Genomic DNA, 15,145 nt, shown 5'->3' with positions numbered 1-15,145 from the left:
CCGAGATGGTTGCCGCAGATGCCGTTATGTACTTCATCCAACACTTCTTCTGTTTTAGAAGTTGGGATGCACTTTAACAATGGTGTAGATATTCCTCTTTTGTAGAGGACGCTTTTCACCAATGTGTAATTCTGTGCCTCCCTCTGAATCTTCTTAGCCTTTTTTTGTTCCTCCGGTAAGATGTCGAATTTCAAGTATTTGATCAGAGGAGTCATCCAACCAAGGTTTAATCCGGAAACTTCTAAAACATCTGATTTGGTATCTACCTTTGTAACTGAAGGTTTTTGGAGAGTTTCTTGGATTAGGCTTCTATTGTTTCCACCAGGCTTGGTACTTGCCAACTTGGAGAGGGCGTCTACTCTGCTGTTGAGCTCCCGAGTTATGTCTAACCTTGTGTTGAGCGGATATTTTATACGCTTTTTGGGGATAATTTCATATAGTTTTGAGTATGTTTTAGTTAGGTTTTAGTCTATTTCTATTAGTTTTTAGGAAAAATTCATATTTCTGGACTTTACTATGAGTTGTATATTTTTCTGTAATTTCAGGTATTTTTCTGGCTGAAATTGAAGGAGCTGAGCAAAAATCTGATTCAGGCTGAAAAAGGACTGCTGATGCTGTTGGATTCTGACCTCCCTGCACTCAAAGTGGATTTTCTGGAGCTACAAAACTCGAAATGGCGTGCTTCCAATTGCGTTGGAAAGTAGACATCCAGGGCTTTCCAGCAATATATAATAGTCCATACTTTGCACAAGAATAGACGACGTAAACTGGCGTTCAACGCCAGTCCTCTGCCCAATTCTGGCATCCAGCGCCAGAAAAGGATAAAAAACTGGAGTTGAACGCCCAAACTGGCACAAAAACTGGCGTTCAACTCCACAAATGGCCTCTGCACGTGAATTGCTTAAGTCTCAGCCCCAGCACACACCAAGTGGGCCCCAGCACACAGAAGTGGGCCCCAGAAGTGAATTTCTGCATCATCCATCATAGTTTATCCAATTTTTGTAAACCTAGGCTACTAGTTTAGTATTTAAACAACTCTTAGAGACTTGTTTTGTATCTGATAATATTTTAGATCTAAACTTTGTATTCTCTGACAGCATGAGTCTCTAAACCCCATTTTTTGGGGGTGAGGAGCTTTGCTGTGTCTCGATGAATTAATGCAAGTATTTCTGTTTTCCATTCAAACACGCTTGTTCCTATCTAAGATGTTCATTCGCGCTTAACTGTGATGGAGGTGATGATCTGTGACAATCATCACCTTCCTCAAATCATGAACGTGTGCCTGACAACCACCTCCGTTCTATATACGATTGAATGAGGATCTCTTAGATTCCTTAATCAGAATCTCCGTGGTATAAGCTAGAACTGATGGCGGCATTCATGAGAATCCAGAAAGTCTAAACCTTGTCTGTGGTATTCCGAGTAGGATTCAAGGATTGAATGACTGTGACGAGCTTCAAACTCCTGAAGGCTGGGCGTTAGTGACAGACGCAAAAGGATAGTAAATCCTATTCTAACCAGATCGAGAACCAACCGGTGATTAGCCGTGCTGTGACAGAGCGCGTGAGCGTAGTTTTCACTGGAAGGATGGAAGGTAGCCATTGACAACGGTGATCCACCAACACACAGCTTGCCATTGGAGGACGTGCGTGCGTGAACAAGAAGACAGAGGAAAGCAGAGATTCAGAAGACAAAGCATCTCCAGAACTCCAACATATTCTCCATTACTGCATAACAAGTAACCTTTAATCCATGCTCTATTGTTTATTCGCAATTCAACTGATAAACATAATTGACTTCCTGACTAAGATTTACAAGATAACCATAGATTGCTTCAAACCAACAATCTCCGTGGGATTCGACCCTTACTCACGTGAGGTATTACTTGGACGACCCAGTGCACTTGCTGGTTAGTGGTACGCGTTGTGAAAAGTGTGATTCACAATTCGTGCACCAAGTTTTTGGCGCCGTTGCCGGGGATTGTTCGTGTTTGGACAACTAACGGTTTATTTTGTTGCTTAGATTAGGAAAAATCTTTCTTTTTTTGGTTTAGAGTCTTTTATCATTTATCCCTTGTTAAAACACTTTATATTTATAGCTCAGTTAGTTAGAACGTGGTGTTTATGTTCATGGTAATTGGCTGTCATATTTTTTAAAACCTTTTTCAAAAATAATTTTTCTATTAAATCCTGTGCCAAACTTTAAGTTTGGTGTTTTCTTGTTGATTTTTCTTAAAATTTTCGAAAATTTTCATAACTCATTTGGCTAGAGCGTTAATCTGTGTTCTTGGTAATTGGGTTAGAGTCTTTTATATTCCTTTCAAAACCTTCTTTTTCATAAATAATATTTTCTCTATTAAATTTTGTGCCAAACTTTAAGTTTGGTGTTTCTTGGTGTTTTCCCTCCAAAAATTTTAAAAAAACAAGGAGCACTAGATCTAAAAACTTTTAAATCTTGTGCTATCTTATTGTTTTTCTCTCTCCTCACTAAATTCAAAATTATCTTTTCTCTCCATTTTTAAAACAAATTTTCGAAAATTATAAAAAAAAAATTTTAATTTCAAAATTCAAATTCTTTTTAGTTATTTTATTTTATTTAAGTATTTACTTCTTATAAAATAAAATAAATAAAAAGGTAAATCAGTCCAAGTTATATCCATATATCCATCATGGACATAAGTGGAAATGAACAGTCCAGGAGGACTCTGGGGTCATATTCTAACCCCTCTACTGCTTCATATGGGAGTAGCATATGCATACCCTCCATTGGAGTTAGTAGCTTTGAGTTGAATCCTCAGCTCATTATCATGGTGCAGCAAAGTTGCCAGTATTCCGGTCTTCCACAGGAAGAACCTACAGAGTTTCTGGCACAATTTCTACAAATTGCTGACACAGTACATGATAAGGAAATAGATCAGGATGTCTACAGACTATTACTGTTTCCATTTGCTGTAAAAGATCAAGCTAAGAGGTGGTTAAATAACCAACCTAAGGCCAGCATAAGAACATGGAAATAGCTGACAGAAAAATTCTTGAATCAGTATTTTCCTCCAAAAAGGATGACACAGCTAAGGCTGGACATCCAAGGCTTTAAACAAGGAGATAATGAATCTCTTTATGATGCCTGGGAGAGATACAGAGAGATGCTATGAAAATGCCCCTCTGAAATGTTTTCAGAGTGGGTTCAGTTAGACATCTTCTACTATGGGCTTGCAGAAGGAGCTCAGATGTCTCTAGATTACTCAGCTGGTGGATCTATCCATATGAGAAAGACAATTGAAGAGGCTCAAGAGCTCATTGATACAGTTGCCAAGAATCAGCATCTGTATCTAAGCAGCAACCCTTCCATGAATGAAGAGGTTAAAACAGTAACTGCTGAATTCAGTACTGTAAAACAAGCTGCTGAATTCAATCAGCAATTGGATTTTCTAACAAAGCAGCTAGCTGAATTCAAAGATAGGCTACAGGAGACAAGGATAGCTAATATACATATGGACGAACAGTTTAAGCAAACAAAGCAGCAGCTATCAAGGCAAATAGCAGAAGAATGCCAAGCAGTTCAATTAAGAAGTGGGAAAACATTAAATACCCCACCTCAAGGCATCAAAAATTCAAGAAATGAGCGACCCACCAAAGATTCACCTGAGGACAGTAAGAGCCCAGGGAAAAATAATTCTGGCACTAAAACGCCAGAAAATGGGTGGAAGGCTGGCGCTGAACGCCCAGACCATGCCCAAAACTGGCGTTCAGCGCCAGAAACAAGGCAGGATTGGCGTTCAACGCCAGAAATGGGCAAGAATTTGGCGTTGAACGCCCAAATGGGGGCAGAATCCAGCGTTGAACGCCCAAAATGGGCACATTCCTGGCGTTCAGGCGCCAGGAACAAACAGTGAGCTGGCGTCTAACGTCACTCCAGCTTCTGACTCTGGCACTCAATTGCCAGTGAGGGATCAGACACACACAAGTGCTGATAACAACCCCTCTAAAAAGGCTTCTTTAACCACTAAGGTTGAGGAATATAAAGCCAAGATACCTTATCCTCAAAAACTCCAGAAAGAGGAGCAGGATAAGCAATTTGCTCGCTTTGCAGATTATCTAAGGACTCTTGAAATAAAGATTCCATTTGCAGAGGCACTTGAGCAAATACCTTCTTATGCCAAGTTCATGAAAGAGATCTTGAGTCATAAAAAGGAGTGGAGAGAAACAGAAAGAGTTCTCCTCACTGAAGAATGCAGTGCAGTCATCCTGAAAAGCTTTCCTGAAAAGCTTAAAGACCCTGGGAGTTTTCTGATACCATGCATATTAGAAGGTGATTGCACCAAGACAGCTTTATGCGATCTTGGGGCAAGCATCAACCTAATACCTGCATCCACTATCAGGAAGCTTGGCTTAACTGAAGAAGTTAAACCAACCCGGATATGTCTCCAACTTGCTGATGGTTCCACTAAATACCCATCAGGCGTGATTGAAGACATGATTGTCAGAGTTGGGCCATTCACCTTTCCCACTGACTTTGTTGTGCTGGAAATGGAGGAGCACAAGAGTGCTACTCTCATTCTAGGAAGACCCTTCCTAGCAACTGGACGATCCCTCATTGACGTCCAACAGGGGAAAATAACCCTGAGAGTCAATGATGATGAGTTTAAGTTGAACGCTGTCAAAGCCATGCAGCATCCAGACACATCAACAGACTGCATGAAAGTTGATCTCATTGACTCTTTGGTAGAAGAGATCAACATGGCTGAGAGTCTCGAATCAGAGTTGGAAGACATCTTTAAAGATGTTCAGCCTGATTTGGAGGATTCAGAGGACATGAAAGAGCCTCTGAACTTTCTTCTGAAAGAGGAAAAACCTCCTAAACCCGAGCTCAAGCCACTACCACCATCCTTGAAATATGCATTTCTGGGAGAAGATGACACTTTTCCAGTGATCATAAGCTCTGCTTTAAATTCACAGGAAGAGGAAGCACTTATTCAAGTGCTAAGGACACACAAGACAGCTCTTGGGTGGTCCATAGGTGACCTTAAGGGCATAAGCCCAGCTAGATGCATGCACAAAATCCTATTGGAGGACAATGCCAAACCAGTGGTTCAACCACAGAGGCGGCTAAATCCAGCCATGAAGGAAGTGGTGCAGAAAGAGGTCACCAAGTTACTAGAGGCTGGGATTATTTATCCTATTTCTGATAGCCCCTGGGTGAGCCCTGTTCAAGTCGTCCCAAAAAAGGGAGGCATGACAGTGATTCATAATGAAAAAAATGAACTGATTCCCACAAGAACAGTTACAGGGTGGCGCATGTGTATTGACTACAGAAGGCTCAATACAGCCACCAGAAAGGATCATTTTCCTTTACCATTCATAGACCAGATGCTAGAGAGACTAGCAGGTCATGATTATTACTGCTTTTTGGATGGCTATTCAGGCTATAACCAGATTGCAGTGGATCCCCAGGATCAAGAGAAAACAGCATTCACATGCCCATCTGGAGTGTTTGCTTATAGAAGGATGCCATTTGGGTTATGTAATGCGCCTGCAACCTTCCAGAGATGCATGCTCTCTATTTTCTCTGACATGGTGGAAAAATTTCTGGAAGTCTTCATGGATGACTTCTCAGTATATGGAGACTCATTCAGCTCCTGTCTTGATCACCTGAAACTTGTTCTGAAAAGATGCCAAGAGACCAACCTAGTTTTAAACTGGGAAAAGTGTCACTTCATGGTGACTGAAGGAATTGTTCTTGGGCATAAAATCTCAAACAAGGGAATAGAGGTGGATCAAGCAAAAATAGAGGTAATTGAAAAATTACCACCACCTGCTAATGTTAAGGCAATCAGAAGCTTTCTGGGGCATGCAGGATTCTATAGGAGGTTTATAAAGGATTTTTCAAAAATCGCAAAACCTCTAAGCAATCTGCTAGCTGCTGACACGCCGTTTGTGTTTAACACAAAGTGCCTGTAGGCATTTGAAACGCTGAAAGCTAAGCTGGTCACAGCACCAGTCATTTTTGCACCAGACTGGACATTACCATTTGAGCTAATGTGTGATGCCAGTGATCATGCTATTGGTGCAGTATTGGGACAGAGGCATGACAAGCTTCTGCATGTCATTTATTATGCCAGTCGCGTTCTAAATGATGCCCAGAAAAATTACACAACCACAGAAAAAGAACTACTTGCAGTGGTTTACGCCATTGACAAGTTCAGATCATACTTAGTAGGATCAAAAGTGATTGTGTATACTGACCATGCTGCTCTTAAATATCTACTCACAAAGCAGGATTCAAAACCCAGGCTCATCAGATGGGTATTGCTTCTGCAAGAGTTTGATATAGAAATAAGAGACAGAAAAGGGACAGAGAACCAAGTGGCTGATCATCTGTCCCGGATAGAGCCAGTGGAAGGGACGTCCCTCCCCTTTCTTGAGATCTCTGAGACGTTCCCTGATGAGCATCTATTTGCCATTCAGGAAGCACCATGGTTTGCCGATATTGCAAACTATAAAGCTGCAAGGTTCATACCCAAGGAGTACAATAGAATACAAAAGAAGAAATTAGTTACTGATGCAAAGTACTACTTGTGGGATGAACCCTATCTCTTTAAGAGATGTGCAGACGGAATTATCCGTAGGTTTGTTCCCAGAGAGGAAGCACAGAGAATCCTATGGCATTGCCACGGATCTCAATATGGAGGCCATTTCGGGGGTGAGCGAACAGCCACCAAGGTCCTCCAATGTGGCTTCTATTGGCCCACACTCTATAAAGATTCCCGAGAGTTTGTACGTAATTGTGACAGTTGCCAAAGAGCTGGTAATCTGCCTCATGGTTACGCCATGCCTCAACAAGGAATCTTGGAAATTGAGTTGTTTGACGTATGGGGAATTGACTTCATGGGACCTTTTCCACCATCATATTCAAACACTTATATTCTGGTGGCAGTTGACTATGTATCAAAATGGGTTGAGGCTATTGCCACACCCACCAATGATACTAAAACAGTGCTGAAGTTCCTCCAGAAACATATCTTTAGCAGGTTTGGTGTCCCTAGAGTGTTAATCAGTGATGGGGGCACTCACTTCTGCAATAAACAGCTTTACTCTGCCATGATTCGGTATGGAATTCGCCACAAAGTGGCCACCCCATATCATCCACAAACCAATGGGCAAGCTGAAGTCTCTAACAGAGAATTAAAGAGAATCCTGGAACGGACAGTAAATACCCGTAGAAAGGATTGGGCAAGGAGCTTGGATGATGCTCTGTGGGCTTACAGAACAGCATTCAAGACCCCTATAGGGACCTTTCCATACCAACTCGTGTATGGTAAGGCATGCCACTTGCCCGTGGAACTGGAACATAAGGCCTACTGGGCAACCAGATTCCTAAACTTTGATGCCAAATTAGCAGGAGAAAAACGATTGCTCCAGCTAAATGAGCTAGAGGAATTCAGATTCACAGCTTTCGAAAATGCCAAGCTTTATAAAGAAAAATAAAAAAAATGGCATGACAGAAAGCTGTCATCTAGAATCTTTGAACCAGGACAGAAGGTCCTATTATTTAACTCTAGACTCAGGCTATTCCCCGGGAAACTAAAATCCCGGTGGAGGGGACCATACGTGATTACAAGTGTGTCACCATATGGTTATGTGGAGCTTCAAGATATTGATTCTGATAAGAAGTTCATTGTCAATGGACAGAGAATCAAGCATTATCTTGAAGGCAACATTGAGCAAGAATGCTCAAGGCTGAAGCTAGATTAAAAGCTCAGCAAGGTCCAGCTAAAGACAATAAAGAAGCGCTTGCTGGGAGGCAACCCAGCCATGGGGCATCAATCCTCTAAGCATTTTTGCCCTATTTTTATTTTTATTTGTTTATATAAAGTTCACTGACACTAAGGTACAGAATCATTTGTATAAATTTACAGGGTTACAGAAGGAATCTGCACACAAAACAGAGATAGGGAGCTTAATGGCAAGAAAACGCCAGTAAAGGGGCATTTTGGGCGTTCAGCGCCCAAAATGGGCATCCACTGGGCGCTGAACGCCAGTAAGGGCAGCAATCTGGGCGTTCAACGCCAGAAACAGGCACCCAATGGGCGTTGAACGCCAGTAATGGCAGCAACTGGGCGCTGAACACCCAGGAGATCAGCATTTGGGCGTTGAACGCCCAAAACAAGCAGTGTTTGGGCGTTCAAACGCCAGGAAGACAGGGAGGAGCCAAATCCATTTATCCCACACGTATTTCCATTCTAATTTCAAATTTTATGCTTCAATGCATGATTTTTACATGAACATGTCAAGAACCCTGATTTCTAAAATCCTTAATTTCAAAAAATCCATCTTTCCAAATTCAATCCAACTCTTTTCAAAATCTTTTCTGAAAACAAATCTATCTTTTTCACTCAAAAATCTTTTCAACTAATTCATATCTTTTTCAAATATCCATATTATCTTTTTCAAAATTCAGAGTTATCTTTTTCAAAAAATCTATCATATCTTTTCAAAATTAAACTCTATCTTCTATCTTATCTTTTTCAACTCAATCTTTTTATCTTATCTCTTCCAATTTTTCGAAAACCCACCCCCCACCCCTTTAAAATTGGGTTCGGCCTCCCCCCTCCTCCATCAACAAGTGCACCTCGATCTCCTTCTATCCCTCTCCTTTCTTTTCTTTTGCTTGAGGACAAGCAAACCTCTAAGTTTGGTGTGTTTATCCGAGATCACTAAAATCATGGCTCCCAAAGGAAAACAATCCACTCCAAGAGGCAAGAAAGAGAGCGTTCCAAAACCACTTTGGAATCAAGGGAAGTTCTTATCTAAAGAACATTCAGACCATTATCTTAAAGTAATGGGTCTGAGATCAGTGATCCCGGAAGTTAGATTCGATCTGAAAGAAGACGAATATCCGGAGATCCAGGAGCAAATTCGAATCAGGAACTGGGAAGTCCTAGCTAATCCTGAAACGAAAGTAGGAAGGAACATGGTCCAGGAGTTCTATGCTAATATGTGGCAGACTGACAAGCAAAGACTATCTGGAACTGCCTTCTACGAATTTCGGACCATGGTCAGGGGAAAAATTGTTCATACCACCCCTGACAAGATCAGAGAGATATTAAAGCTACCTCGGCTAAAGGATGATCCAGACTTCTTCAACAGGAGGATGATGAGAGCAGACATTGGCCTGGATAAGATTCTAGAGGACATATGTATCCCTGGAGCCAGGTGGACCACCAACACAAAGGGCGTCCCAAATCAACTCAAGAGAGAGGATCTCAAACCAGTTGCCAGAGGATGGCTGGACTTCATTGGGCGTTCTCTGTTGCCCACTAGCAACCGCTCTGAAGTCACAGTTAAAAGAGCAGTGATGATCCATTGCATCATGATGGGAAAGGAAGTGGAGGTTCATCAGCTGATTTCAACTGAGCTCTATAAGATTGCTAACAAAAATTCAAAAGAGGCCAGGACCAAGCATCCCAAGGATCAGAGGAACCCCCGTGCCCCCAGAATAAAGGTTGTTAATTTCCAATTTCTGCCTTAACTCTGTGACAGTGTCCTTATAAAAGTTTACCTTAGAAGTCATATAATAGTAATTAGTATCTATTTGATTTTATCTCCAATTAAGCTATAGTTTATTTTTCTCATCATCATTAAACATGAATAAAATAGTAGATCTTTTGAATAAGAAGCAATAAAATTTCGAGTTTAATAAAAGAAATTCTAATTGGTTAAATGTGGTGGCAATGCTTTCTATCTTCTGAATGAATGCTTGAACAGTGCATATGTCTTTTGAATTTGTTGTTTAAGACTGTTAAATATGTTGGCTCTTGAAAGAATGATGAACATGAGACATGTTATTGATAATCTGAAAAATCATAAAAATGATTCTTGAAGCAAGAAAAAGCAGCAAAGAACAAAGCTTGCAGAAAAAAAAAAAAAGCAAGCAGAAAAAGCCAAAAGCTCTTAAAACCAAAAGGCAAGGGAAAATAAAAAGGATCCCAAGGCTTTGAGCATCAGTGGATAGGAGGGCCTAAAGGACTAAAATCCTGGTCTAAGCGGCTAAACCAAGCTGTCCCTAACCATGTGCTTGTGGCGTGCAGGTGTCAAGTGAAAACTTGAGACTGAGCGGTTAAAGTCAAGGTCCAAAGCAAAAAGAAGAGTGTGCTTAAGAACTCTGGACACCTCTAATTGGGGACTTTAGCAAAGCTGAGTCACAATCTGAAAAGGTTCACCCAGTTATGTGTCTGTGGCATTTATGTATCCGGTAGTAATACTGGAAAACAAAGTGCTTAGTGCCACGGACAAGACTCATAAAGAAGCTGTGTTCAAGAATTATCACACTGAACTAAGAGAATCAATAACACTATCTGAATTCTGAGTTCCTATAGATGCCAATCACTCTGAGCTTCAATGGATAAAGTGAGATGCCAAAACTGTTCAGAAGCAAAAAGCTACTAGTCCCGCTCATCTAATTAGGATCTGAGCTTCAATCAAAAACTCTGAGATATTATTGCTTCTCAACCTATTAGTCTTCTATTTTATTTGTCTAGTTGCTTGAGGACAAGCAACAGTTTAAGTTTGGTGTTGTGATGAGCGGATATTTTATACGCTTTTTGGGGATAATTTCATATAGTTTTGAGTATGTTTTAGTTAGTTTTTAGTCTATTTCTATTAGTTTTTAGGAAAAATTCATATTTCTGGACTTTACTATGAGTTGTGTATTTTTCTGTAATTTCAGGTATTTTTCTGGCTGAAATTGAAGGAGCTGAGCAAAAATCTGATTCAGGCTGAAAAAGGACTGCTGATGCTGTTGGATTCTGACCTCCCTGCACTCAAAGTGGATTTTTTGGAGCTACAGAACTCGAAATGGCGTGCTTTTAATTGCGTTGGAAAGTAGACATCCAGAGCTTTCCAGCAATATATAATAGTCCATACTTTGCACAAGAATAGACGACGTAAACTGGCATTCAACGCCAGTCCTCTGCCCAATTCTGGCGTCCAGCGCCAGAAAAGGATCAAAAACTGGAGTTGAACGCCCAAACTGGCACAAAAACTGGCGTTCAACTCCACAAATGGCCTCTGCACGTGAATTGCTTAAGTCTCAGCCCCAGCACACACCAAGTGGGCCCCAGCACACAGAAGTGGGCCCCAGAAGTGAATTTCTGCATCATCCATCATAGTTTATCCAATTTTTGTAAACCTAGGCTACTAGTTTAGTATTTAAACAACTCTTAGAGACTTGTTTTGTATCTGATAACATTTTAGATCTAAACTTTGTATTCTCTGACGGCATGAGTCTCTAAACCCCATTGTTGGGGGTGAGGAGCTCTGCTGTGTCTCGATGAATTAATGCAAGTATTTCTGTTTTCCATTCAAACACGCTTGTTCCTATCTAAGATGTTCATTCGCGCTTAACTGTGATGGAGGTGATGATCTGTGACAATCATCACCTTCCTCAAATCATGAACGTGTGCCTGACAACCACCTCCGTTCTATATACGATTGAATGAGGATCTCTTAGATTCCTTAATCAGAATCTCCGTGGTATAAGCTAGAACTGATGGCGGCATTCATGAGAATCCGGAAAGTCTAAACCTTGTCTGTGGTATTCCGAGTAGGATTCAAGGATTGAATGACTGTGACGAGCTTCAAACTCCTGAAGGCTGGGCGTTAGTGACAGACGCAAAAGGATAGTAAATCCTATTCCAACCAGATCGAGAACCAACCGGTGATTAGCCGTGCTGTGACAGAGCGCGTGAGCGTAGTTTTCACTGGAAGGATGGAAGGTAGCCATTGACAACGGTGATCCACCAACACACAGCTTGCCATAGGAGGACGTGCGTGCGTGAACAAGAAGACAGAGGAAAGCAGAGATTCAGAAGACAAAGCATCTCCAGAACTCCAACATATTCTCCATTACTGCATAACAAGTAACCTTTAATCCATGCTCTATTGTTTATTCGCAATTCAACTGATAAACATAATTGACTTCCTGACTAAGATTTACAAGATAACCATAGATTGCTTCAAACCAACAATCTCCGTGGGATTCGACCCTTACTCACGTGAGGTATTACTTGGACGACCCAGTGCACTTGCTGGTTAGTGGTACGCGTTGTGAAAAGTGTGATTCACAATTCGTGCACCACCTTGGTTTTGGGAAATTGCCTAAGATACTCCATAGTTTTTTCTAAGTACCTTTTCATATTTGAGTCTTTAGCGTGGTACTCTTCGTTAATCTGAGAAGTCACGACTTGAGAGTCACTGAAGACTACTACTTTGGTTACTCTGACTTCTTTAGCTAACTTCAGTCCAGCAATCAGGGCTTCATATTTTGCTTGATTGTTGGAGACTGGGAACTCAAATTTTAAGGAGACTTCTATTTGAGTTCCTTCCTGGCTAGCCAGTATTATGCCTGCACCGCTTCCGACTTTGTTGGAGGAGCTATCCACATACAACTCCCAAGTTGTGAAGGTCTCCTCTTGATCTCCTGTGTATTTGGCCACGAAGTCGGTGAGGTATTGGACTTTGATGGCGGTCCGAGTTTCGTACTTCAAGTCAAACTCGGATAGCTCTATAGTCTATTGAATCATTCTGTTCGCAACATTTGTTTTCTGATGGATTTGCTTCATGGGCTGGTTCGTCCGAACTTTCATGGTGTGAGATTGAAAATAAGGCCGAAGCCTTCTAGATGCTACTATCAAGGCGTATGCGAACTTTTCAAGTTTTTTTATACTTTAGTTCGGGGCCTTGTAGCACCTTGCTTGTGAAGTAGATAGGATGCTGTCTGACCTCATCCTCTCGTATTAAAGCTGACGCCACGGCCTTCTTTGCGACAACTAAGTATAACACAAGTTCTTCACCCACTTTTGGACGGGTAAGCATTGGAGGTTGGCTCAGGTACCTTTTGAACTCTTGGAATGCCTTCTCGCATTTAGGAGTCCATTCAAACTGGCATCCTTTTAGTAGTAGGGAAAAAAGTGGTTAGGATCTTAATGCTGATCCTGCCAAGAATCTGGATAAAGCTGCAAGTCGGCCATTCAACTGTTGGACCTCCTTTAAGCAGATCGGACTCTTCATTTCCAGGACCGCTCTACACTTGTCGGGGTTAGCTTCAATGCCCCTTTGTGTTAGCATGAATCCTAGAAGCTTTCCAGCCTCCACTGCAAAGCTGCACTTATCGGGATTTAGTTTCATCCCGTGTGCTCCTATGGTGGCGAAAACTTTCGAGAGGTTGTCCAGGAGGTAGGCGTCATCCTTGGTTTTTACCAGCATGTCGTCTACATACACCTCCATCAACTCTCCTAAATGAAGTGCAAACACCTTATTCATCAGCCTTTGAGAAGTGACCCTTGTATTTTTTAATCCAAATGGCATGACAACATAATAATAATTTGCTCTGGGCGTGATGAATGACATCTTTTCTTGGTCTGGTTTGTACATCGGGATTTGATTATACCCCGAGTAAGCATCCATGAATGACAATACCCCGAGCTGGAGTCCACTAGGGTATCAATATTTGGTAGAGGATATGGGTCTTTTGGACACGCCTTGTTAAGGTCCGTGTAGTCGACACACATCCTCCATTTGCCATTGTGCCGTTCTGTTTCTTAACCAGCACCACGTTTGCCAGCCAGGCCGGGTACTTGACTTCTCTGATAAAGCCTGCTTCCAGTAAGGCTTGTACTTGCTCTTTGACCACTTGAGCCCGCTCATCTCCTAGCTTCCGTCTTTTTTGTTGAACAGGTTGGGATCCCAGATGAATAACCAATCTGTGTGACATGAGTTCGGAATCTATCCCAGGCATGTCAGAAGCTTTCCAGGCAAAGAGGTCAGAATTTTGTTGTAGGAGCTGTGTCAGCTTCTGTTTCAGATCTTCTGTTAGACTAGCTCCTATGTTGGTATTCTTTCCGACCTCTTGCCCGATCTGCACTTCCTCAGTCTTTTCTCCTGGCTGTGGTCGTAGTTCTTCTTTAACTCAGACTCCTCCAAGCTCGATGGTATTGACTTCTTTGCCTTTACCTCTTAGGTTAAGGCTTTCATTGTAACATTTTCTCGCCAACTTCTGATCTCCTCTGATGGTGGCGATCCCTTCTAGTGTTAGGAACTTCATGCAAAGATGGGGGGTAGAAACCACTACTCCAATCCTATTTAGGGTTGTTCTTCCTATTAGGGCGTTGTAGGCAGAAGCTACATCGACGATAATGAAGTCGATGCTTAAGGTTTTGGATTTCACCCCCTTTCCAAAAGTAGTGTGTAGGGAAATGAAGCCCAGTGGTTTAATGGGAGTGTCCCCTAACCCGAAGAGAGTGTCAAGGTAGGCCTTTAACTCTTTCTCATCCAATCCCAACTTATCAAATGCTGGTTTGAACAGGATGTCCGTCGAGCTCCCTTGGTCCACCAAAGTTCTATGTAGATGAGCGTTGGCGAGAATCATGGTGATTACTACTGGGTCGTCATGCCCGGGGATGATACCTTGTCCGTCCTCTTTGATGAAGGAAATGGTTGGGAATTCGGGTCCTTCATTCCCAACTTGGTAGACTTCTTTCAAATGCCTTTTTCGAGATGATTTGTTCAGCCCCCCTCCAGCAAACCCTCCCGATGTCATATGAATGTGTCGCTCGGGGTCTGTGGGGGCGGACTTCTTCGTCCGTGACCTTCGTCATCTCTTTTTCTTTTTCCATGATTGTCTGACCTTTCCATGAGATATTTATCTAGCCGACCTTCCCTGGCCAACTTTTCTATCACATTTTTTAGGTCATAACAATTGTTGGTGGAGTGGCCATACAAATTATGGTACTCACAGTATTCATTTTGGCTCCCCCCCCCCTTTTGTTCTTAATTGGTCGTGGGGGAAGTAGCTTTTCAGTATGACAAATTTTCCTGTAGACGTCAACTAAGGAAACTCGTAGGGGAGTGTAGGAATGATACCTTCTGGGCCTCTCAGATCCGACTTCTTCCTTTTTCTTGGGCTCCCTATTTTTTTCTTTTGATTGATGGGGGGTTCCCTTGTCACCAGCTGGGTTCTCGTAGCCTGGTGTTTTCTTCCATATTGATGTACTTCTCAGCTCGTTCTTGTGCATCACTCAAAGAGGTCGGGTGTCTCTTTGAGATGGACTAGGAGAAGGGTGCTTCTCGGAGTCCGTTAACTAGGCCCA

At 42.0% G+C, this 15,145-nt stretch overlaps 1 protein-coding gene across 1 annotated transcript; it reads right to left on the bottom strand.

The window, feature by feature from the left end:
* Nucleotides 1-13,965: 13,965 nt before the first annotated feature.
* On the bottom strand, nucleotides 13,966-14,595 carry LOC140179157 (uncharacterized). The gene has a single exon (XM_072217810.1). It carries the CDS (start codon nucleotides 14,593-14,595, stop codon nucleotides 13,966-13,968), a length of 630 nt encoding a protein of 209 aa, XP_072073911.1.
* Between the last annotated feature and the right edge of the window lie 550 nt (nucleotides 14,596-15,145).

The sequence above is a fragment of the Arachis hypogaea genome, chromosome 15, assembly GCF_003086295.3.
Source record: "Arachis hypogaea cultivar Tifrunner chromosome 15, arahy.Tifrunner.gnm2.J5K5, whole genome shotgun sequence".
Classification (NCBI taxonomy): Eukaryota; Viridiplantae; Streptophyta; class Magnoliopsida; order Fabales; family Fabaceae; genus Arachis; species Arachis hypogaea.
Note: the sequence above shows the minus strand (reverse complement) of the source record. Positions and strands in the feature narration are given on the sequence as shown.